Source organism: Squalius cephalus, assembly GCF_949319135.1.
Source record: "Squalius cephalus genome assembly, chromosome: 11".
Lineage (NCBI taxonomy): Eukaryota > Metazoa > Chordata > Actinopteri > Cypriniformes > Leuciscidae > Squalius > Squalius cephalus.
In genome coordinates this window covers 16,251,075-16,277,131 of record NC_137132.1, presented here as the reverse complement: position 1 = coordinate 16,277,131, position 26,057 = coordinate 16,251,075, and the positions used below count along the sequence as shown (strand labels likewise).

Genomic DNA, 26,057 nt, shown 5'->3' with positions numbered 1-26,057 from the left:
CCGACACACTCACATGGCAGTTTGTAACTATTATATGTTTTTCTGAAATTGTACATGATAAAAGCAATTTATACACTCACATGAGATGAAGACCCCAGTCATATTAATAACCTAACAAAACCTGTTTTGCTTTACATGGAGCGGGTCACCTCATGGGGGCAGCCATTTTGAGGTGACATGACTAGCCGAATACTATTCAGTTCCCTCATGGAATAAATTAGTTGTGTTTGAGTGTAAATAGAGCATTTCAGTGGCATTGAAAGCTCATAGGTTTTGCATGATGCTACATTTGTTGCGACAGATTTGATTAATTGCTGCATGTGCAGTTTTTGCCAATATTTTTTTTTGCTTTTGTAAACTTAAACTGCTTGATTTAACCTTCCTATGAGAGCAGTCAGTCATTTTGCTTGTGTGTTCAACACTCTTTCAGCCAGCTCAAATGTCTCTGAGTCTAAAGCAGGTGTGCTCATGCCCCACATAGTAAATGTCTCACATCTTGAGAGTTTGCCCCATAGAGTTGTCTGCAAGTCTAGTGAAAACCCACCTGCACATACAGCTTTGCCATTGTTCATCAGATGCCTGAAACACACATGCACAGCAATTCCAACCTGTAAATGAATGGAGCTGTATTTGTGCACCTAGAAAAGCAAATGTTTACAGAGTGAGCCAAAAGATCCAAGAGACAAAAACTTTCACAGAACTGAACACAATGCCATTTATTTTCGTCAGGCACTAACACCGTATTGAAATATCATTTAGAAATGGATTCAGTTCAATAGAAATGCACAGAAAAATCAACATGGGTATAAGTAACCTCTAATGGCTCTCCAAAACGTGAAGGCAATTTATTACAATTTGGCTCTGCAAGTTGAGGATACCATCATGCCTAATAAAATAATTTCATTTTGGTACCTAAATTCTGCATCAGCTGTGGTGAGTTGATAAAAACTGATGGGTGGAATCCATTTTTAAAAGGTTGTTGACCAGATGTCTTTCTTGGAAAACAAGAAGGATGAACCAAAGACATCACATGAACAAATGGATGTTTCTGGTATCAAACTAGAAAAAAAACCCCAATAACTTTATGAGCTGTTATGTGATACAAAGAAATACCTAATGTACACAGGCCCACAATCTCCAATATCTCATCACACAGATGTCTAGATGGAATGACCCTGTTGATTTCATCATGTATTGAGTGGTACAGATGAATGTAAGACCACGCCAGGAACAAAAATCAATCAACTCACTTCCATGACAAGTTTTTTGAAAGCGAACACACTTGATACCTCCTAGAATCCTGCTAGAATGACAACAAAAAGGTCAATGGAAATCTGTATCAATTCCTAATGCAAATTTCTTAAATGGGAGCATCCACTTTTCCACAACTATGTGCAATTTTCATATCCAAAGAGTGCAACAATATGAATCTAACTCAAAAGAATGAAAAACAAAGTGTAAAAAGTGTCTTTAACCAGAAAAAATAAAATAAAATTCTTGTTTTTCTCGATTCAATAGCATCTAAAACCCTCGTACATGCACATCAAACATTCAGAAACATCCCAAAAACCTTTTTAATAGAATATGACTAATAATAAAAACAGATCGCAGTTGTTTTTGTGTTCAGTTCTCTTAATTTTGACTCCGCCAGGGGCCGCCATGAGAAGGCGACAGCACAAAATTAATGCAAAGTATTTTGGCACTCTAAAAAAGGTTGAGCGATAGTGGACCGAGTCTGCAGTCGTCCGCTGTGTGAAAAACGAAACTAAACGGGTGTCGTCAGAAGGAGATAATAGCAATATAGTGGTTTCACAACAAAAGAGGAATAATTTAAAAATAAATCAACAGCACAGTAAGACAAATATACTGCATAGTACAAAGCCCCTCTGCTGTGTCCCCCAAAAGCAGAGGGCTGTAAGGACAGTGTACAGAAACCAGAAGCAGCTCCTGGGCCGAATTGAGCAGCACGGACAGCATCTCCTTTAGCTCCTTCTCCCGGAGCCTACGTTCCCATAATCCCTGGGTCCAGCAAAGCCGTCGTTTAACGTCTATCCGACACATGTAAGAGAGGTTATTCGTGTTCACTGTTGTTGGTGCCTTTTTCCCACTCTATACTCTCCTCGCTGTGGGTGGGTGAAGCTCCCGGTGGGCCAGCGGGGCGCACTCGAATGCCCTGGAAGCGCCGGCACTCCGGGCAGATGCGAATGTGACTGCACCCTCGCGCCACCAGGGCGGCCTCCTGCGCCAGTCTGTGGGAGAGGGGTTCGGGCAGGCCGGTGCCTGTGCACAGCTTGCCGTTGCTGAGGCTCGCTGCTGTGGCCCGCGCCCGCCGGTCGTCCAGGGGCAGAGGCTGCGGTCGCAGAACACTGGCTCCGCGCCTGCGCCGTACCTGCAGGCTGTCCTGACACAGCACGATGCCCTGCAGCTCTCGTAGCATCTCCTCGCACATGGACAGCTGTGAGGCACAAACACGGAGACAGAGGGAGAGGAAGAGAGAGAGAGAGAGAGAGAGAGAGAGGCCAGGGGGTCTCACTGACACGCTGCACACAGGGGGTGGAAGGCAGCACAGCCAGAGCATTGATCAAAATAACACTGGACTATACAGGGGGCGCTGGCTGTTTATCTGGACTGATGCACCGCAGAGAGATCAGAGAAAACGTCCCGAAGCCTGCTCATTACATTCTCAACAAGTTCACTTTTAAATGTATATTGTTAGATTTGCATTTCAAAAAGACATGATAAGTGAGTGGAGCTGTTGTGTTTGGGTCATTTTTTGTATACGGTGCCTTTAATGCTTAAAAATTGGGCTGACATTGCTCCCTTGAGGAATATGATTTATGTTTCGATGGTTATTTACACAAAATGATCTGAACCTTTGAATTTTCATCACTTTACAACAGAGGTGTCGTGTTATCCTATGTCATCTTAATGAAATTCTGTCATGAATGAAATATTATTGCACAATATTACAAAAAGAATGTCTTGATTAAAGTATTACGTATTTTCCTCTTGTCCTCAGTAGAGTTTTAAGTAGTTTGATTACACCTTCATTTCCTGGGGTGACATCAAATTTGAAGGGAAATACTATGCATATCCACTTAAACTAAACCACTCATTCCTAGACAAAATTTTTATTTTTGAAATATGTGACAAATATGTATCAGCCAATGCCTCCAGCACAACATCATTTATGATCTAGCCTTAATGTTTCCATCCTGTTCAGTTAAGGTGTGGTCACAATAGAAATCCATTATCTATTTTCAATAGTGTAGTGTTGTGTGAAGCATAGCTCATGCACAAGTCACTCTCAAACCAAGCAGCTTTCTGTTGGCCAACACAAACTTGAACCTGCTGCAAAACTGCACAGGGAAATCGCCCTCAAGATAAATGACAGATTACACGAATTACTATTGAAATGGCTGAATTTTGCCCATGAAAATTCACAGAACAACAGTGCATTTGGCCACACCTTTAATACTACAGGGTAGAATATGTCTAAGAGAGGAAAAAAACACTATTAGGGGCCGTTCATACAGAACATATTTTTACCCAACTGCAGAGCCTCATCGCTGATGAATAGAAAGGAAGGCAAAGTCTCGAGACACGTTTTTAAAGTGAAAGTTCACCCAAAAATTAAAGTTCTGTCATCATTTACTCACCCTCGTGTCGTTTTTTTCATACGTAAAATAAGATATTATGAGAAATGTCTCAATGTTTCTTGTAAATCAATGGGCAAAATGGGCAGATGGTCTAAACTGTTTTCTGCAAAACAAAGAAAGTCAAACAGGTTTGGAATGACATGAGGGTGAGGAAATGAGGACAGAACTTTCATTTTGGTATGAACTATATATAAAAGTTGAACTTCTTTTAATTTGACACGAATAAAACAAAAAAGCTGCTTGTGATGAATTTATACAGAAATTTGATGTTACTTCCACCCAATTATGCCACATCCCATTAGCATTCATTTCATCTTAGCTGATCAAATCCAGAACTCAACAAGTTTTCTGAAAAATATCAACATACTCGATGCAAATAAAAAAAAAAGGATTGTCATGAGTTTGAAAAGGCACCGCACACAAACAATGATGTGATTCTGGGAGCTGTAATGTTAGTGGGCCTTTGGTTGGAGGGGTCATCTTGGTGTTGGATCAATGTGATGTGGTGTGGATGAAGAGATATATACAGGACAGGTAGAACGTGTTACCCTTTGGACTATGAGGCATACCAGTGCAGGGCCCTAATTATACACTTGCATGCATAAATGCACCTCACACACACAAACACAAACACAAACACACACTACCTAATGCTAATACACAAAGCTACCCAAAGGGTAATGCAAGTATTTAGCTTATTTATCAAAAATAGGGCTAAACTGTCACTTGATGTTGACACATAAAACTTAAGTGCACAAACAAACACACATTTTTCAATTAGCATTTAGTTTAGCCTCACTTTACACTCACCCACATACTTCTAGACAAACACATTATTTTTCTGTGAATATTTATACACAATGCTCAGTCTATGAATATGGGCAATCAATGGATCCTTTTCACAGACTGTGTTCACAGTTATCAAAATTGCAAATCTAGTGTAGTTTTTCATATTTTAATGTAAAAAATATTTTGGCATGTTACCTTGACAGGTAGTAAATTACAAAAAACAAATTAACGCTTCTGCGAGGGCGTTTCTAATACAACGACGGCACATTTGACATAATTCTCTCTTCTAACCGTTGTAATCAATCTCTCTACATTTTCCCCTCTTTTGGAAAAGTCATAGAAACGCTATCATGTATTTTTTCTTTTGCTATTGGAGAAAATACAAAAATTATATTTTGAAGACCTCCGATGCAAAAGCCTCTAAAAGCCACCTCTGTCAAAAATGAGATAATAATATTGAGTAAATGCTCTCCGCACAATCAAATACTTTCACTTCAAACTCACTAAATCCCAGCCTCAGCCCATTCAGAAATGCCGGTACTTGGGTAGAAACCTTTACATAGGAGCCTGATAAAAATGTTTAATATTGAACAAAAACTTTAGACGGACTTAGAGGCTTTTGCATCTGAAGTCTTCATTTGCTGTCGTCTCCCATTCACCACTACAGAAGTTTATCCAACTATGACGACTTCTGCTTCTGAGAACCCCAAAAATGTGAAAAGGGTCCATAATACAGTAAGTCATGAAGACATAAACAAACACTCATGCATTTGTACCCTCCAAAAAAAAGTCACGTCTTGGGGTTCTACTGAAACATGCCGATGTGTTTATTTAGTGAAAATCACAGTGTTTCATTTGAAACAATGCAGTCTGACACACACAGCCATCAATCTGCTTCAGGGAGGAAAATAAAAGACAAAACAGAAGGAACTTCATTTCATTCAAACGTTAAAAATCTTTAGGCCGTGTTGGTTGTGACAGTGAAGACCGTGTAGATGAGTTTGAGGTATACTCTTTGTGAGGTGCGGGATGGGGTGTGGGGTGGTTCAGGGAGGGAGGCGCGAGGGCGGGGAGAAGGACAGAAAGCAGAGGCAGGTAAAATAGCCCTCTCTCACCTCTGTTCCTGGCGTATGATGCAGCATCCACACAAACTCCAACACTGCCATGAAGATGGCCACCAGCAGACCACACACAAGCACCACGAAGATCCCACCAATGTTCTCCATGCCCAGACCTACACAGAAATACACAACATGATGAACGTCTAATGACAGATTCCGTTTGGACCAGCAGTTGAGTGACAGGTGGTTTACCTTTCGCTCGATGATCCTCCTCTTTCGGACACTTGCCACCATCCCACCATTTCCTCTTCAGGATCTCTAAGCGGTTTTCCTCCTGTAGTTTGAGTATGGCCAGGTCAAACTCATCTCTGTAGACAGAGCCTGAAACGAACAGTCATAAATATCCATCTTAGAGAAGTCAAAAGTCAGAGCTGGATGTATCATGTCTGCTCTGCTGACTCTGTTCTTTTAGCTTATCGTATCCTAACCCTTTCATTAATCATGTTGATTAAACATCTGTTGGGCATAAATCCTAGGTTAACATAGGTTAAAATCAATTTAGTGCAATTTATATTCAGTCAATGGATTAGTTTAACTTCAGCGATCCGATTAAAGCCTGGTGTGCACTGTGCAATTTTGGCTAAATATAAAAAGATTTCTTTCATTATAGGGTAAATTTGGCAATCTTGCATCACTTATCGTAGCATGATCACTTGCAACCAATTAGTTAATGGACAGTGTCCATTTATATTAGTGGTGATGTGAAAAAAAATAATAAAAAAAAATAGAAATAATAATAATAATAATTATATATATAATTAAAATTATTTAAACTACCCTTCAAATTTTTAAAAAAGAAATTAATACTTTATTCAGCAAGGATAAATACTAAGATTTCGATTACAAATAAATGCTGTTCTTTTGAACTTTCTATTCATCTAAGAATCCTGAAAAAAATGTATAGTTTTCACAAAACTATTAAGCAGCACAACTGTTTTTAACATTGTTAATAAAAATAAGAAATGTTTCTTGAGCAGCAAATCAGCTGCTTAGAATGATTTCTGAAGGATCATGTGACACTGAAGACTAGAGTAATGATGCATCTCAGAAGTAAATTACATTTTATAATATATTCAAATAGACAATTTTAATTTGTAAGAATATTTGACGATATTACTGTTTTACTGTATTTTGATCAAATAAATGCAGCCTTGGTGAGCATAAGAGAATACTTTTTAAAACATTAACATTTAATCTTACCGACTCCAAACCTTTCATTAGCATTCCCTTCATGTTATGATCATACTACATTGAGTTTGCTCTGGAAAAATATTTTTTCCCTTTTTTTTTGTGAAGCCTCAACAGAATTTTTCTTTTTCTTTCAGGTAAAACATAAACATGGTGTGTGTGGTACCATTTCAATTTCCTATGTTAATGAGAATGTCAGATTTTGACAAGATTGATCAGCCAGTCAACGCTGTCAATCGTACGGTGACAAAAATAAAGCTGAAGTTGCACAGTCTGCATCGGCTTTTACAAAAGATCTCACTGAGATCATATTATACAATCTGACATAAAAAAACAAAACAATTTGCAGTGTGCAAGACTCCCTGGTACATTTCTATGCAGATTTGAATTAGTAAAGTCCTGCTAACTCCACATAAACTCTAGTCATTGTTGTTTCTCCAACAGAAACTCATTTCTCACCCAGAGGCATGCCAATGCCATAGCCCTTGGTGTCCAGCAGGCCTCCGATCTGGGTGAGGTTGCAGTTGCGCTGGCGGTAGTACTCGTTCATGGTGCTCTCCAGCAGGTAGGCGTAATTGGAGTTGAGCACTCGGGCAATGCCCTCCTCTGTGCTCTTCACGAACACACTGGGTTGCTTGGAGTACATGAAGTTCCACATGCGCTGGTACGTCTGGTAGCGGGAGTTCTAACCGAAGAACAGGAAATATTAGGATCATTATGCGCATTCCTGCTTGCTCCTCAACCCTCATCTGGAGTCCTGACAGCCAGTCACTAGAGATTTGAGAAGGCGAGACTGACTGTGTTAACCAAGGACTTGGTGGTTGATAAGCTGACAGTTTGACATGTTGATGTGACAACTGAATATGTGAAACAGCCTGTGCTTGCTGAGAGACGGGTCAAGAAACGGCCCCTCGGAAGCATAAAAATGTGTGAATTAGTCTGGGCAGCCCTCTGGAGAGGGAAAGATATCGAGGGGGATTGATATTAAGACAGCAAACAGATAAATCCCAAAGTAGGGAAGAGCACTAGCGACATGGTCAATAAACCTGCCAACAGGCCATTGATTTGTGGGTGGAGTTCTCTTCCATTATGTCCTTGAAGATCTCACCTGGAAGAAGGTCATGGTGGACCCGCCGTGCATTGTGCCATATTCGATGGCCGTCTGGTCAGCCAGATCGTCCACCGACTCGATGGGCACCTCCATCCTCTGCACAGTGAGAAAGGCCGCCAGGTTGGCTGTGTAGGAAGAGATGATGATCAAGGTGAAGGCCCACCTGGAATGACAAACCAGTTTTAGGCACGAGGAACACAACGCAGAAGCAGCTCTGACCCAACATCAAAAGAGCTTGGAGCTACTGTGAGCTTGGCATCCGAATGAGAAGTTGAAAGGCTTCTCTGAATACTGTATGCCTGTTCTGAATACTCAAAAATAGCTTGCTTTTATTCTCCACTGACCTCAGTGTGCTGCAGTCGGCAAGGCCTCGAAAAATGACAGTATAATAACGCAGCAGAAAAACAGAGGCCAAGTGAGAGTAGCACTTTTATCTGCTATATCCAGCAGCTGACAATGAGATCAGGGTATAGAAGAATGCAATACTCTGAAAAATACGCTGAAAAACCAGCTCGTTAATGCTGGTTTGGTGCTGGTTGAGCTGGTAATTCAGTGTAAGCATGCAAAACCTTTTTTTTTTGCTGGTTAAGCTAGCTGAGCTTAAAGACTCCAAAAACCAACATAAATGCATAATGAGGGGCAAAATGACCTGTACTGGATTCAATGTTTGTTTTTTCAAATTATTATCTTTTTTTTAAAGAATTTGATCATACACAAATGTATAAAAAGTACAATAAAAAAAGAATGTAACAAAAATATTCAATAAGCATTCTTTTGGATCAATCAGAAAAGAATGTTGCTAGCAAAACCAAGTTCATCAGTTCGATTCACATGAAATGCAAGAACTGATAGAAATGTCTATAGCTTGATGCAATGTAATGTCACTCTGGATTAACGTATTTGTATAACTAACTTGTTTTAGAATTTTTAATTTGCTGACAATTTTTGCAGATTATTTAGCCATGACCCTTGGCAATTACTTCTCAAGAGTGTGCACCTTTCTGTCACAAAATATGAAAACTGACAATCACAAACCAAAATGTTTTAGTAATCCAATGTCAACGAATTAAATAATATTTTTAGCTATGTTTCCATCCAGGGTTGCGAATTTATCTTGCACAAAATTGGAATAACACATAAAACATCTGCGAATAAAGCAGCATTTCCATCCCATGTGTTCAAGAGAACAAAATCGTCACTTCTTAGGAAATTGACGCAAAATACCTGTAATAAAAAAAGAAGTTGCAGCAATCTGGGAAGCCACTGTGGCTCTTTTTTCCTCCATGAAAAATGACTTGCATCTCAGAGCACACAGACAAAACTCGTCTGCAAAAAAAAAAAATGCTGTCATGTTATCTTGTGTTTGGATGCCTGATGTTAGGAAGGAATGCAATCGTGTTACACATTTCCTGGAGGTCATTATATCAAGGCTGCGTCTGAAAACGTAGGCAGCTGACTTGTTGCCTCACTGCCTTATCCGGCAATGACTTTGTAGGCAGTGTTTGTGCACGAAGCTACCTCAAGAAACTGATTTCATCACAGACTCTCTATGCTGCCTTCAAAAATCGATCAGATGAAGGAATCTCAGGAGACAGGAAGTGACACTAACATTGGATTCGGACGTGCCTTGATGCCTTGCAACCTTGGAATTTTTAAGCTTTCAGATGCAGCCCACATCATTCTGATGACTTTGGCTCAGGCATTTCAGAATGACCAAACCAACATTTTAGATGCTGTGCAATGAAATTGGTCTGCAGGTTAGTCCAGTTAAGCCACGTGAGTTTTTTGTTGCACATTGAATGATTTATTAGGTAAATGTGTTTCCATCATAGTTTATGCATATGTTTATGCATATGTTTATACATATGCTTATTGGATAAAAAATGTATCCACTTCAACTGAATGCATACGTTTTTTATGCGCATCTTTCATTTATGGGCATCTTGCCGATTCCATCCAGCATACGTTTTTTATGCAATACCCCAAAAAAGCGCATAAAAACAAGTGGATGGAAACATATCTATTGAAATAAAACATATGACAAAATCTGATGTAACAATATGCCAAAAAACATTATAAAAATTCCATAGTAAAAACACATCGTGAGACTCTGACCAGAACCGCTTCATCCGATGGCGCTCTCTAGAGCCAATACGAATTTGGATTGTACCCTTGTTTCCGACTGCGGCTTGTTTCCGACTGTACCCTTGTTTCCTTCCTGGTTTCTTTCAGGAGTCTGCACGGACCTTCTTCGCACGCTACCTAGGGCTAAGCAGCCTAAGGTATCCACCGAGCACCTGCCAAGGCTAAAAATGGCCTTGATCAACACCAGATCTATGGTAAACAAGACTTTCATCATGAATGATTTCTTTTGTTCTCTAGACTTGGATTTTTTTATTTAGAACTGAAACGTGGCTTTCTGCTGGGGATTCAAGTCCTTTTTCTGAACTGCTACGTGCTACCGTAAAACTGCGTATTTTTCAATACTCCTCGTTTGACTGGTCGAGGTGGAGGATTGGCCTCCATTTACAAGGACGTGTTTTCTTGCCGCTCTATTGCGTCTACTGAGTATAACAGCTTTGAATTGCAGCTATTTACGCTGGAACTTCATAAGCCTCATTTGATTGCAGTGATTTATCGTCCTCCTAAACACAACAAGGAGTTTTTAACTGAGTTTGCAGACTTGCAAAATATGACAGACTTTTGATATTAGGAGATTTTAATGTTCATATTTGTAGTGCTGCTGACCTGTTAGCTAATGTTCACACTCATCATCATGGACATACACTTGACTTGTGTTATGAGTGTTATCTCATGGTTTTTCCCTCTGCAATCTTGAGATGTTTGAAAATGGTTTTTCTGATCATAAGTAAATTTTTTGTTTAAGTCAAAGTTTTTTAATGCATTTAATGCTCCAAAATCTATTACTTATGCTCGCCGTTCCTGGCTTACTACGTCTACTACCAGAAATGCCTTTTCTTTAGCATTCCATGACGTTACTCTATCAATGGAAGATTGTCATTGTGATCTGAGTGCTGAAGAGCTTCTGTCTAGGTTTAATTTTATCTGTGAAAACATTTTAGACTCAGTTGCACCGCTAAAGGCACTAAATCTTAAACCAAGAACTGAGCCTTGGCGAGATGATACAATATGCTCTCTTAGGCAGATTTGTAGAAGAGCTGAGCGTAAATGGAAAAGGGATAAACTTCAGGTCTCTTTTGAAATGTTAAGAGATTCACTATCTCAATATCAGAAATCGGTAAAAGCAGCCAAATCAAGATATTTTACTGAAATTATTAATAAAAACTATCATAGACCGAAAATTCTTTTTAATATTATCAATGCCACTATCAACCCTCCTGTCTGCTAGCTAGCTGATGTGTCTTCATCTATGTGTGAGGACTTTCTGAAGTTTTTTGTTAAGATAAGTTATCTAAGATTGGGAATCACTCCCTTTTCTTCTGATCCCTAAACTCCCCCTAGTTGTACTGCTGTTTTTAGTCAGTTTAACCCTATTACTGGCACTCATCTTCAAGAAATAGTAGAGCACCTTAACCCTCTGGGGTCGAGAAACGCGCCAAAACGCGACAAAAGAGCCTTCAGGCTCTTCTACTGATGTTATCCCTCCTTTTTTTTCTCAAACAAGTCCTTGATGTTGTTGGTTCTCTTCTTCTGGTCATGTTAAATCGCTGTTTAGAAACTGGTATTATACCTGATCTGCTAAAACACGCATCAGTCAACCCCTTGCTTAAAAAACAGAACCTAGACCCCACAGTGTTAGCCAATTTTAGACCCATCTCCAACTTGTCTTTTATTTCTAAGATTTTGGAGAAAATAGTCCTGCAACAACTGCAAAGCTTCCTAGCTGATAATGCGATTTTTGAAAATTTTCACTCTGGGTTTAGAAAACATCACTCCACAGAGACTGCATTGTTGAAGGTTTTTGCCAAAATGCGGCAGCTAGACTTCTGACGGGTGCAAAAAAAACGGGATCATATCACTCCTATCTTACGTTCCTTACACTGGTTGCCAGTGCGATACAGAGTGGATTTTAAACTTTTAAAATCTTTAAATGGTATGGCTCCACCCTACCTGTCTGTGCTATTGACTGAGCACCATCCAATTAGATCACTCTAGTCATCCAATCAGAGACTCCTGTCTTTCCCTAAGTCAAGATTGAAGTGTAGGGGGGACCATGCATTTTCTGAAGTTGCCCCCAGAATCTAGCCTGGAAATCCAGACCTAAATCTAGAAGATTAATGGTCTGGCGTCGACTAATGAAAATCCATAGACAGTAAAAGAAAATCGCCCAGGTCGAAGGGTATTTGAAAATCTCACTGCACGCAATTGGATAACACTACGACCAATCACAACAACAAGCCCCATATGCTTAGCTACCAGGGGAGCTAAATGGTAGATTATACTCTTACCGTATCCAAGAAAAACGCCCTTTTTGCAAAGGAACGATTCGAGCGGCGTCTTCTGTTCCTGTTTTAGATAAAAAGCCAAGTCTAACTCGTTCATTGTAGCGGCCAAAGTCGTTTCAAACAACTGGTGTTCATCCATAGCCATCTTGCAATGTTTACTAATGACTTCGACGTCACAGCGCTGTTGTCTTCTGTTTAGCTCGCCTCTGGCCCGCCTATATCAGATAACTCGATGTGATTGGTGCAGCTCAGATCGAGGGGCATATTTAATGAGCATCATTACTCAACACCAGAGTAACTCGCTGAGCAAATTCAACTTGTGCTCTCGCGAGAACTCTGGATTACCAGGGTACCCAGAATCTGTAATGACTTGCCCATTTCGATTAGACTGGCTTCATCTTTATCTGTTTTTAAATCTAAGTTAAAAAAAATTGTTTGATAAAACATTTAATACATGTTGAAGTACCCTTCCATTGTACTTCATTGTTATTTTAAAATGTTGAAGCACTTATTTTATGGTATTTTACTTACATTTTTATTTTTTATTTGTATTGTTGTTAGTTTTTGTGTTTTTAGTTATTGTAAAGCACATTGGACAATGTGGGTTGTATTTAATTGTGCTATACAGTGGTGGTCAAAATTGATGGCACCCCTGATAAATATGATAAAAAATGGCTGTAAAAAAATAAATCTGCATTGTTTATCCTTTTGATCTTTCATTCAAAAAATTCACAAAAATCTAACCTTTCATTGAAGTAAAAGAATTGAAAGTGGGGGGTAAATCACATTATAAAATAAATGTTTTTCTCCAAAACACGCTGGCCATAATTGTTGGCACCCTGTTATTAAATACTTTTTGCAACCTCCTTTTGCCAAGATACCAGCTCTGAGTCTCCTCCTATAATGCCTGATGAGTTTGGAGAACACCTGACAAGAGATCAGAGACCATTCCTCCATACAGAATCTCTCTAGATCCTTCAGATTCACAAGTTCATGTTGGTGCTTCTTCTCTTCAGTTCACTCCACTCATCAGGTCAGGGGACTGGGACGGTCATGGCAGAAGCTTCATTTTGTGCTCAGTTACCCATTTTTGTGTTGATTTTGATGTTTGTTTTGGACCGTTGTCCTGATGGAAGATCCAACCACGGCCCATTATAAGATTTCTAGCAGAGGCCGTCAGGTTTTGATTTTTTATCTGTTGGTATTTGCTAGAATCCATAATACCATGTATCTGAACAAGATGTCCAGGACCTCCAGCAAATAAATAGGCCCACAACATATAAGATTCAGCAGTATATTTAACCGTAGGCATGGGGTACTTTTTATCCCTGTTTGCACCAAACACATCTGCTGGGTTTGCTGCCAAAAAGCCCTTTTTTGTTTCATCTGACCATAGAATCCGGTCCCTTTTGAAGATCCAGTCGTGTCTGACAACTGAATATGCTGGAGTTTGTTTTTGGAGGAGCGAGGAGGATTTTTCTTGAAACCCTCCCAAACAACATGTGGTGATGTAGGGGTTGTTTGATATTTTTTTTAGGCTTTCTGACCCCCAAGACTCAACTAATCCCTGCAATTCTCCATCTGTGATCCTTGGAGAGTCTTTGGCCACTCAAACTATCCTCCTCACCGTCCATTAATACAATATAGACACACGTCCACTTCCTGGCAGATTCGTAACATCTTTAGTTGATTATGACTTCTTAATTATTGCCCTGATGGTCAAAATGGGGATTTTCAATTCTTTAGATATTTTCTTACAGCCACTTTCTATTTTGTGAAGCTCAACAATCTTTTGCTGCACATCAGAACTATATTCTTTGGTTTTACTCATTGTGATGGATGATTCAGGGGATTTGGCCTTTGTGTTTCCTCATATTTAAACTCCTGTGAAACAAGAAGTCATAGCTGGACAATTTCATGTTCCTAGTCACCCTGGTGAGCTTAAAAATGTAAATATTAATGGGAAAATACTTTAGAGATATTTTTCTCATAAAAAATTCTAGGGGTGCCAACAATTACCAGCGTGTTTTGGAGAAAAACATTTATTTCATAATGTGATTTACCCCCCAATTTCAGTTCTTTTACTTAAATGAAAGGTTACATTTTTGCGAATTTTTTGAAGGAAAGATCAAAAGGATAAACAATGCAGATTTTATTTTTCATCATATTTACCAGGGGTGCCATCAATTTTGACCATGACTGTATAAATAAATTGCCGTTGCCATTGCCAATATTAAAATCCAACAGGGAAAAATGCGCAATGAATGAATGTACTTGGACTGCAAAAAAATGCTTTGTCTTGTTGTTTCCAGTCAAAATCACTAAAGATTCTTAAATCAAGTTACATTTTCTACATAAGAAAAATGACATAAGGTATTTAGTCTTGTTTCCTGGAAGAAGAAAAAAATAATTAAAGTGCATTTTTCTTATTTTGCTAATTATCTGACAATGGGGTAAGAAACATAATTATTATATGATATAATATAATTCTATTATAAATATTTGTACTTGAAATAAGCCAAATATACTCAGTAAGAAAAGCATTTCTGCAGCATGAATGAATATATGAATGAAGTATTAAAACATCGATTTCGCTTTAAAAAGGGAGAGGAGACCGAAAGAAACTGGGTTTACCGAAAAAAACCTGCTTCCGACCAGGTTAGGTTCACAGAGTAAGTTACTGACTCTGAGTATAAGTTACCTCTCTTTTGGCTTGACATACCCTGCTTTCTCGGTTTTGACATACCTCCCCATTCTGAAACGAAAAACCCCAGAGCTTCCCTCATTTCAGGGTTAACATACTCAGAGTTTTCACTTAACCTCCTTTCTGAAACGGGCCTCTGGATCCAAACATATGTTGTTGACCATCAACGCAGGTCTTTTCAAGAAGAGAGAACTTGTTTATCGTGCGCTCTTACCATACTCCACTGACGCAGCGAGTGGACAGGGCTCTGGGGGCGATGGTGGAGCCTTGCTGCATGAAACCCCCCACAGGAAACCAGAAACTGTTGCCCAGAGAATACTGGTTAATTAGCAGGTTACAGCGCCCCTTCAGGCAGGGGTGCGGGTTGTACCATTCGTAGGGTGTTAGCCTGTGTGCCACAAGGAGCGACAAAAAAGAAAGGATAAAAATGAGTAAACATAAATGAGCCAAGAACAATTTTAACAGTTGGCAAAGCATGAAGTCACCAGAGCTCCCTGTTGGCCACGTAACCTGGTTTTTGTTCCCTGAAGGGGCTATGCAAGCTTTAGCCGTGACTGACAGGACACTAATAAAAATGCACTGCACTGCAGGACTTTGTGCGACAACCTCACATTACAGCTCTGTTGAAATGCCGAACACAAGTAATGCAGAAAAGCTAACACATAATTCAATAAAAATGTCTAAAAATATACACATTATAGAGATGCAAACAAAGAAAAACACACATGCACAAAATCTCCAATGATGAATTTATATAAAATGTTCTGACAGGTAATGTTTTTAGAAAATAAAAACACAAAACACCCCCGTCGTCCAGCAGAATGCTGGGAAAATCAGCAGGCTACTGTGAAAGAGTATAAAACATGTCATTTCTTTTTTGATCCGATGCAAAGCTGGAATAAAAAGTGAGTTTAAAATTAAATATCTACAAATACACCTTTTTTTTGGTCCTAGAACAGCATTCCAACCAAACCATCAGATTTCAGGGTTAAGTTTAGGACTGTTTCATTGGACCAACAAAGGATATTGATCCTGGAACAACAACATTCCTATTATCCAACAATCCTAATCTCAAAGTGCAAAGATTACAGTAGTTCTTATAGTAGGAATATTCCAAATTCCTAACAACTAATCTTTGCCCTCCAGTTTTAGTAGAGGGTTTTACTGTATGGATAATGTATGGTTTGGTGTTAAAGCAAGCTCTCACACACACACACAAAATGTCCAAGCTACTTGTTTCCATACAATGAAAGTGAATGGTGTATTCAAGGAAGACTTTTAGTGAATAGACTGTTTCTGACATAAAGCTACTATTTGACAACAGAAGACTTGGAATATAGAGCATGACTCACAATTATGTTGCTTTTACAGAGCTTTTTTGTCCATTTTGAGTGGGGACAGGCCCAGTCCCCATTGACTTTCATTGTATAGAAAACAGCTGGGAAAATCTTTAAACTGTTTCCACTAAAAAATAAAGTCATACAGGTTTTGAAAGACATGATGATGATTAAAAAATGTCAGATTTAAAAAAATAAATAATTATTTTTAGGTGCACTACATGTTGTTTGAAATCTGTATGACTTTCAAAAGGAGAAGCTTAGCAGAATATCCAAGCTACTCGTTTCCATACAATGAAAGAAAATGGTGAGAATGAAGAGAACGTTTTTTTCTAGAGATGCTGTAAAGCCAAACAATCTCTGTTACTTTAATTTCCTATTATCACTGTAAAGCTGCTTTGAAACAATCTATATCGTTAAAAGCGCTAAATAAATTAAGGTGACGTGACCAGAGCAGTCAAGCTTTTAGTGAATGATTAATTGAATTTCAGTCTGTTTCTAACATAAAGCTACCGTAGTACCGTATGACTTAAGAAGACTTGTGCATGATTCATACAGACCACTTTTATGTTGCTTTTATGGGGCTTGACAGCCCAAGTCTCCATCCACATTCATTGTATGCAAGACTGCAGACTAAAAGTTCTTCAAACTCTTGTCATTCAGGTTAGGAGCGACATGAGGATAAGTAAATAATGACGGCCTCTTTTCCATTTTTAGCTGTGCTACCCCTTTAAGGACAGTGTCGGTGCTATTAAGATCCTGCAGGTGTCAGTGTGGAGCTGAGTATTTACCTCGCCACCAAAAAGAGCACGCAGCTGACTGCCAGGTACGCCAGCAACATGAAAAGCCAAACCCCAGGAGAGAACGGATCCAAAAAGGAGAAATACCCCGGTCTTCTTCCCTATAAAAACACACAGGCAACATCAAGACTTCTAAAACTAACATCACAAAGATCCTATAAGCCTATATCATTCAATTCCAGTAAGTAAACATTCAGGAGATTTCAGGTTAAAGACATTTAAAAGCTTTTACGGTTGATTGGCTTGATCCAAACAAAGTGCTTGATTTTCTGTCTCCTAACCATTTTGGCACAATCAGAAGATCCAATAACCGCTGGAACAGAACTAGGGAACCGATTCTGTACACAATAGTCAAATCCAATTATCTCTCCAAGAGGTACTTTGACAATCGGTGGTCAGCAACAACTTAACAGTCTCTTATCAGCAAGAAACTGAGTGTGAAAGCTCCAAGGCTAATCTATCTACACGGCATAGATGTCTTACAGATGGCAAATCTAAATTGTGCCAGCGATGGATACACTCGCAAACAAATCATTTGGGCTGTTTTTTTGTTTTTTTTTGCCTGAGACTACAAAAGCCAGGTTTACTATAGTGCTGAAATGAGTAATTATTCCACTATCTGTCCCGCACCAGGCTGAAAATTCATTAATGTGCCCGCAATCATCTCCATATTAGTGTAATTGAATGGCATTGCTGTTGAGCTGGACACTAAAAGCTGTAATTATACAGCAATAAATAGAGCCAAGCCTGTCTATGGTAGATATACAAGAAAACTGATGGGCTCTCCATGAAAAAGCTGGTTCAGGTGTTTTATTCTTAGTCAGGTTGCTTTAAACTTACTTACGGAAACTGGCATCGAAGGATGGCAAAATTGGGCCGTGCCTGGAGCCTGTATGTGCCAGACTGAGCTTGTGTTAGATCTGAGGGGATAATTGTATCGTGACTTACAGTGAAGGGGACTTGTGGATAGAGCTCACGGGGAGGGGGGGGTACGTTAACTGTGATGTTGGGTTTCTGCAATCTGCTTCCAGCTGAAGCAACTTGCTTTGTTTACAGTCTCTAAATTAAATTTTAAGGTTTAAACAAAAGCACAATAAACATTGTGCAATGCAAAAACCTGCTGGAAAACAAGTGAGAAAATACATTACTAGTGCGCATCTGTCTCAGAGGTGAGCTACACAGGTTATACACGCAGTTTAACAGCCTTTCGAACATGTAACACCCTCTAGAGCGAATCTTAACAAATGAGCACAGATAAATCCTCCCCCAGTTTGACTGAACAGCAGTGCAATAGGGCAGTTCTTGCTCGACTCTAGTGGGTCCCCATAGGCTCTGGTGTGTCTCTGTGGTGTTATGTAATTTCTTACTTCTGGCTTGTTGAATTTGAGGTAAGAAATAATTTCTCTCACTGCTGCACTAAAGGTTTTGTCTTTGAGAAGTGCTGCTGCTCCAGCTGTCAAAATAAAACCACGCAGAAACCTGCAGTCATGCCACCTCAACCAGCCTCTCTCACCAGGGTTCCCTTGTATCTAGTTAACCAGGTCCTCATTAACATTTTGCACTACACAACATATTAAATTACAGAGGAGACTGCAGAGCTGTTATTACATGTGTGGTCTTACCATGTTGCTCCTAAGATATTCAGCATTTGTACTTATCACAGCTTCTGGTATTAACAATGTTCAGCACAGAGAGTTGTCCATGGGAAGAGAGATTACCTCTCTCTACTTTTTAAAGCTGTCAGTTTATTAAAACAATTAAACATGCCTTTTGGCAGTAACGTGATTGATCTTGAGTTGGAATTTTCGGATTTTTTTTTCTTCAGTTTCCAAATGTAGGGCATTCACTTCCTGATTAATAAATAAAACCACCGCTGGCTTTCTCATTAGCGGCGTTTCATTCATCGGTGATGTTTCATACTTTAATTATAATTACATTTCACCATTCAATGACTGCAAATTGATTTTACTTTTGTTTAACACCTCATACGGGTTTGATTTTGTAATTTTGCCATTTTAAGATTTCGAAAGGGTGTAAAACAAAGAAACGCTATTTGAGATTCTGAACTTCAAGATCAAACACATTACCATCAAAAGTTTGGGGTCAGACATTTTTATCTGAAAGAAATTAATACATTTCTTTCAGCAAAGATGCTTTGGATTAATCAAACATGACTGTAAAGACTTGATGAGGACAAACATTTCTCTATTAAATAAATGTTCTTTTAAACTTTGTATTCATCTAACAAATCATCATGGTACCAACAAAAATATTAAGCAACACAACTGTTTAACATTGATAATAAGAAGAAATGTCAAGACCTTGACCATGTGATGGTAAGATGTTCTTGCTTCCACTGAAGCACAAAATGCTCTTTGGATCATTTTCAAACCATTCTGGAGAACATGATCAGCTCAAGTATATGTGTCAAAGCCAATATCAAATACTAAACAAAATAAAATTTCCAAGAAACAATGACACAAAATAGTATGGAAGCTTGTTTCTGCCCCAAAGTAAAAAATAAAACAAGTCATTGTGAGATCAAGCTTAAAATAAGTCACACAAAGAAATAAAGTTGCAACTGTAAGATATAAAATCAAATTATGAAATTATGAAAAAGACAGTCACATTATGAAATATAAAGATACAATTACAATGAAATATAAAGATACAAAGTCAGAAAATGTGAGTTACATTGTAAGATATTACAACTATAATAAAGTCACAAATTAAGACAAAGTCAAATATATAAAGTCAAAAGTTACACTGTAAGAAATAAGAAAGTTACATTGTTAGATACAAGGATTTACTCTAAGACTGAAATGGACTTCCATAAAATGATGATTAAACATGCATTTAATAAAAACATGTAAATGGTTATACACGGGTTCATCAGGTCTCTCTTTTCTGTCCCACACACCTAAGTGCGGTGTCCTGATCATAAACTCTTAAATAGTCTCTCTTGTGATTTGCTGTTTGCTTTAGTGAAGCATCTGCTACAGGAAGAGAAACAGTGATATACTGTCAGCGCATGTTTACAAGCCACTGTCAGATCGACTTTGGCTGAAAAGATTTGAAAACTTAATGTTCCATTGAATTCCGCTGAAAGACGCTCTGCGCGGTAACATTCACAATATTTCATCATCTGTCACTGAAAATGTCCAGATTTAAAAATCGTCCTGCTGTAGACACATTTTAAGCAGAACTATGCAACCGTGGCGGATTGTAAACACGCATAGCTGGAAACAGCAAGATGCATTATTTTAAATCTAAAGTACGTCATGAAACCAAGCGAACTGCTGCAAGACAAACGCTCAGTCGTGAGTCAAGAGGTCTCAATGCCGTAGAGGCAGAGGTTCTTCACAGCCGCTCACAACTTGAAAAACATGTGGCCAGTGGGAATATGGTCTTGTCACAGCTGGAATGCTTCAGTGAAAAAAAGTGCATTGACTTCTTTATGTTATGACTCTTCTCAGTGGCTCTTTTCTCTCTCTCCATATACACACATGGATACCCTTCATCACATAATGCACACAACGGAGTGCTGCTCCTTTGGGGCAGTGGATGATCTTGCCAGTGCTAACTGTACCATCTAATTAACTTGTTGCACAACTGAGTTATTTCATCCTCAACCACACCTAGACTCTCTCCCTCCCTGCATACACCACACAAGACGAGGAGAGAAAGATCTGAATGCATTTGTGTGTTTATTCCAACTCTTCCAACTCGCTGCACTCACATTTTTATACACAAACAAAACGGCACGTTCCATACGTTCATGTCTACCACTGCATCCAATTACACGCTGCGATGGATAACCCACTGTACCTCCAAACATGTAATTAAAACAGGGCTGAAGGCCACATTTTATTCCATTTGCCATTGCTATTGATCAAGCAGAGGATTTCATTTAAAGTTTGAAATAAGCTATGGGGGTCCTTGTAGAAATCAAAGCCTGCTGGATCAATAGTAAGTGGATTAAACCTAAACAAGTGCACGCACAAGCATCCAAATATTGAGAGTGCCATGGCTGTGGGGTATGGATGAGTGAGAAGAGATTATTCTGGGCAGGAGCACCGGAACTTTAGTCAGCTCAACTGAAACTGAAACACTGGCCATTATAATGTTGGATGTTTCACACATATATTCGCGGTCCGCTTAAATTCCATCAGTAAGAGCAGAGTGTGAAGGTTGAATTAGCAGAGCAATAGCACACCTGTGCATAAAATATTGCAATACACACAACATAATTGGAGACATTTCAGAGTTCAAAAGAGGACATTTTTAAAGGAAATTTTTAGTGCGCGTCTCGCTGGCTCATCTGTGACCAGGACAGCAAGTCTTTGTGGTGAGAGCCACGGTATCCAGGGTAATGTCGGCATACAACCACATAGGGCAAACTATATCCAACAGGAGTAACTGTCGACACAAGAGGAAACTGTCTCAAAGGGATGTCCAGGTATTAAGACAGATTGTATCCAAAAAACCTAAAACCACAGCTGCCCAACTCACTGCAGAATTAAATACACACCTCGACTCGCCTGTTTCCACCGAAACTGTTTGTCGGGAGCTTCACAGTGTCAATATTCATGGTTGGGCTGCTATAGACAGACCTTTGGTCACTCATGTCAATACAAAATGTCGGTTTCGTTGGGTACCAACATATTTACATTTACATTTATTCATTTAGCTGACGCTTTTATCCAAAGCGACTTACAATTGCTATATATATGTCAGAGGTCGCACGCCTCTGGAGCAACTAGGGGTTAAGTGTCTTGCTCAGGGACACATTGGTGTCTCACAGTGGATTCGAACCCGGGTCTCTCACACCAAAGGCATGTGTCTTATCCATTGCGCCACACCACCCCGTATAATATATATATATATACTAACATAACTATATATACTAACATAACAGTGCAAATCTTGGGCTGTAGACCATGTGAAATGTGTATTGTTCTCTGATGAGTCCACCATCACTGCTGTGTCAGTTGTGGGCTGACACAGCAGTGTATAACAAATATAACTTACTCATCAACATATATTAGATATTGTCTAATATTGCCTATCACAACTCAAACTTGTTGTGATTGCCTATCACAACAAATCTAACATCGCTAGCTTTTATCTAAATCGTTATCGCTGGCACAACATGCTAGTATCTCGCCATTAACCTGCCATCCGTGCTTGCCGTCTCGTGCGCGCTCACGCCTTTTACGAGTCCATCAAACAACTGTGGTGAGTAGGATCAGTCAACAAACACGGTGAGTAATGTCTTCTCCTGTTATTGTCACTTGCACTTCATGTCACATGTATATTATAGCCTTCTCTGTCAGCGGTGAGGACTACACATGTGATAAATGCAGGTAGATAGTCAGGCTGACGGAGAATATTTCAGAACTAGAGACACACATCCAAACTTTAATCGAGGATAGTAAGAATGCAAGGGCTTTAGATACTGCTTTGGATGCGACTAGCTTAGTGAACTCTACATTGTTCGGTTCTGGCTGTAGAGCCCGTGCAGCAGGGCAACTGGGTGACCGTGAGACACTGTAGTCGTGGGACAAAACACCACTCTTCCGTTCAGATTACAACATTAAACAGGATCTCCCCACTCAGTGAAACACCCACTGAGAATCCTGCTGAAAGTGCCCTAATTATTGGTGATTCTATTACACGGAACGTGAAAATAAAGACACCAGCCACCATAGTCACATGTTTGCCGGGAGCCAGAGCGCCTGACATCAAAGCAAATTTAAAAGTGCTGGCTAATGGTAATTAGATTATTATTCACGTCAGCACTAATGATGTTCGACTTCGCCAGTTGGAGATCACTAAAATTAACGTTAAAGAGGTGTGTGAACACTTAAGTACGATGTCAGGCACTGTAATTTGCTCTGGCCCCCTTCCTGTTCGCCGGAGTGATGAGATACTTAGTAGACTGTCCTCACTCAATGGCTGGCTGTCTAAGTGGTGTCCACAAAATAATATAGGGTTCATAGACAATTGGAAAAGTTTTTGGGGCAGACCTGACCTGTTGAAAAGAGATGGTATTCATCCCTTCTGGGATGGTGCCGCTCTTCTCTCTAGTAATATGGCACATAGTCTTAGAGCTCAAACATGAATTGGGACTCAGGTCAGGAAGCAGACAGACTGGCTAAACCGACTGTCTGCTAGCTCTCTCTCGTCACTGAGGTCAGATAAATCCCATCACATAGAGACTCTTTCACCTAGATATCCTCATCCAGAGATTGTGTCTGTTCCCTGAATTAGGAAATACAAAAAACTCCCAAACCCATTTAGGGGTAAAAATTTAATCGATGTTCAACAAATAAAAAATAGACATTATACAGATGAACAAATGATAAACCTCGGGTGTCACGGTTCATGGGTTCACTGACTCGCCCTCCCTCTGTGTGTGTATAAGTGTGTGTATGAGTGTGTGTGTGTGTGGGCGTGGCTTGTTCTCGCTGCTGATGAGCTGATCAGCGCCAGCTGTTTCTCATGTAGCGTCCTATTTATTGTCTGTGATTTCGTCCTGTCTTTGTCAGATCGTTTGAGGCTCTCCTATGATCACATCGAGAGTTTCTGTGCTTCTCTGGTTCACCGTTTCCTGGCTCGTTTTGTATCTCGTTTTCTATGCCTCTGGAGTACCAACTGGATCTGCCCGGACTTCATTCTGCCCATTGTGTCCCTGCGTTACCGAGTGACTTTCCAGCTTTGTCCCGACGTGTCTGACCTGCATCTTCTACTCTGTTTCTGAACTGTTGTCTAATAAACTGTTTCATTCACTCGCATTTGGATCCTATTGCCTTCTTACGTTACAGACGCAGACATCGGGTTGCTGAATATTCGATCCTTTACTTAAAAAAGCACTTATTGTTAATGATATGATTACAGATTATAACCTAGACGTGTTGTGTCTGACAGAAACCTGGCTAAAACCAGACAATTACATTACTTTAAATGAGCCCACCCACCAAGATTACTGTTATAAAAACGAGCCACGTCTGAAAGGAAGCTGGTGTTGCTGTAATATCTTCAGAATTACTGAAAAGTCTAGTTTCAAATATAATTCTTTTGAAGTGTTGGTGCTTAATGTAACACTATCTAGTGTAAATGATAAATCGCACTTGACATTTGTGCTAGATACTGTGTACAGGCCACCAGGGCACCATACAGACTTTGATTTTTTATCGGAGTTAGTACTGGCTGCAGATAAAGTCCTAATTGTTGGTGATTTTAATATACATGTAGATAACGAAAAAGACGCATTGGGATTGGCATTTAGAGACATTCTGAACTCTATTGGAGTTAGACAACACGTGTCAGGACCCACTCATTGTCATAATCATACTTTAGATCTAATATTGTCACATGGAATCAATGTTAATGCCGTTGAAATTCTGCAGCAGAGTGATGACATCTCAGATCATTATCTAGTCTTGTGTATACTCCATTTAGCCAAGGTTGCAAAGGAGTCATGTTACAAATATGTTAGAACTATCCCTTCTGCCACTAAAGATAGCTTTATTTACAGTATAATATTCCTGATCAGTTTCATCTCCTCAGCATCCCAGATAGCTTAGAAAAACTTGATAGTGCGAGTGCTTTTCCAGCACTTTAGACACAGTTGCTCCTTTGCCCTTAAAGAAGATTAAAGAAAATAGTCCAACGCCGTGGTACAACGAGTACACTCGGGCCCTTAAGAGAGCAGCCAGAAAAATGGAGCGCAACTGGAGGAAAACAAAACTAGACATTTTTCGAATTTCATGGAGAAAGAGCACGATTGTGTACAGAAAAGCCTTAAAAACGGCTAGATCTGCTTATTTTTCGACTCTCTTAGAAGAAAACAAACACAACCCTAGGTATTTATTTGACACAGTGGCTAAATTAACAAGAAATAAAGCTTCTACTTCTGAAGTTTCCAAAGAGCATAGCAGTAATGACTTTATGAACTTCTTTACTTACAAGATTAATAATATTAGAGAGAAAATTATAACTATGCAACCATCTACTACAGTATTGCATCAGGCAGTGCATTGTAGTGTCCCTGAGTAAAATTTCCATTCATTGGTTGCAGTAGGAGAGGAAAAATTGTCTAAATTCGTTAAATCATCTAAATCAACAACATGTATGTTACACCCTATACCAACTAAGCTACTGAAAGAAATGCTTCCAGAGGTCATAGATCCTCTTCTTAATATCATTAATTCATCTTTGTCACTAGGATATGTACCTAAAACTTTTAAGCTGGCTATTATTAAAACTCTTATTAAAAAAACGCAACTTGATCCTAGAGAATTGGTCAATTACAGGCTGATCTCAATTCTTCCATCTTAAAAATGTATCTAAATTACGACATACGCTTTCAATGAATAATGTGGAACAGTTAGTTCATGCGTTCATGACCTCAAAGCTAGATTATTGTAATGCTCTTATGGGTGGTTGCCCTGCATGCATAATAAACAAACTGCTGGTCCAAAACGCAGCAGCTAGAGTTCTCACTAGAACCAGGAAGTATGACCATATTAGCCCGGTTCTGTCAACACTGCATTGGCTCCCTATTAAACATTGTATACATTTTAAAATATTGCTGATTACTTACAAAGTACTAAATGGTTTAGCTCCCCAGTACTTGAGCGAGCTATTGCGATCTCAAAATTCTGGCCAGTTGATAATACGTGAAATATCAAAATCGACTGCTGGCGGTAGATCCTTTTCCTATTTAGCACCTAAACTCTGGAACAGTCTTCCTAACATTGTCCGGGAAGCAGACACACTCTGTCAGTTTAAATCTAGACTAAAAACACATCTCTTTAACCTGGCATACACATAGAAAATTATACATTCCTATTATTCAAATCAGTTAAATGATTATTAGGCAGCATAAATTAGGTCAGCCGGAACCGGGAACACTT

The 26,057-nt window shown here is 39.3% G+C and overlaps 1 protein-coding gene across 6 annotated transcripts in view; it reads right to left on the bottom strand.

The window, feature by feature from the left end:
- Nucleotides 1-702: 702 nt before the first annotated feature.
- Nucleotides 703-26,057, bottom strand: part of grik4 (glutamate receptor, ionotropic, kainate 4) — a 389,008-nt gene continuing 363,653 nt past the window's right edge. For 5 of the 6 annotated variants that reach the window (XM_079885109.1, XM_079885111.1, XM_079885110.1 and 2 more), the window contains 7 exons: nt 17,128-17,237; nt 15,214-15,387; nt 7,866-8,031; nt 7,217-7,442; nt 5,762-5,890; nt 5,564-5,682; nt 703-2,455 (listed from right to left, as the gene is read on the bottom strand). In XM_079885109.1, coding sequence (XP_079741235.1) covers nt 2,072-2,455; nt 5,564-5,682; nt 5,762-5,890; nt 7,217-7,442; nt 7,866-8,031; nt 15,214-15,387; nt 17,128-17,237 — 1,308 coding nt within the window. In that variant the 3' untranslated portion in view covers nt 703-2,071. Of the gene's footprint in view, nt 2,456-4,963; nt 5,683-5,761; nt 5,891-7,216; nt 7,443-7,865; nt 8,032-15,213; nt 15,388-17,127; nt 17,238-26,057 lie in introns of those variants that run through there. The other variant, XM_079885112.1, reaches the window with a different exon arrangement.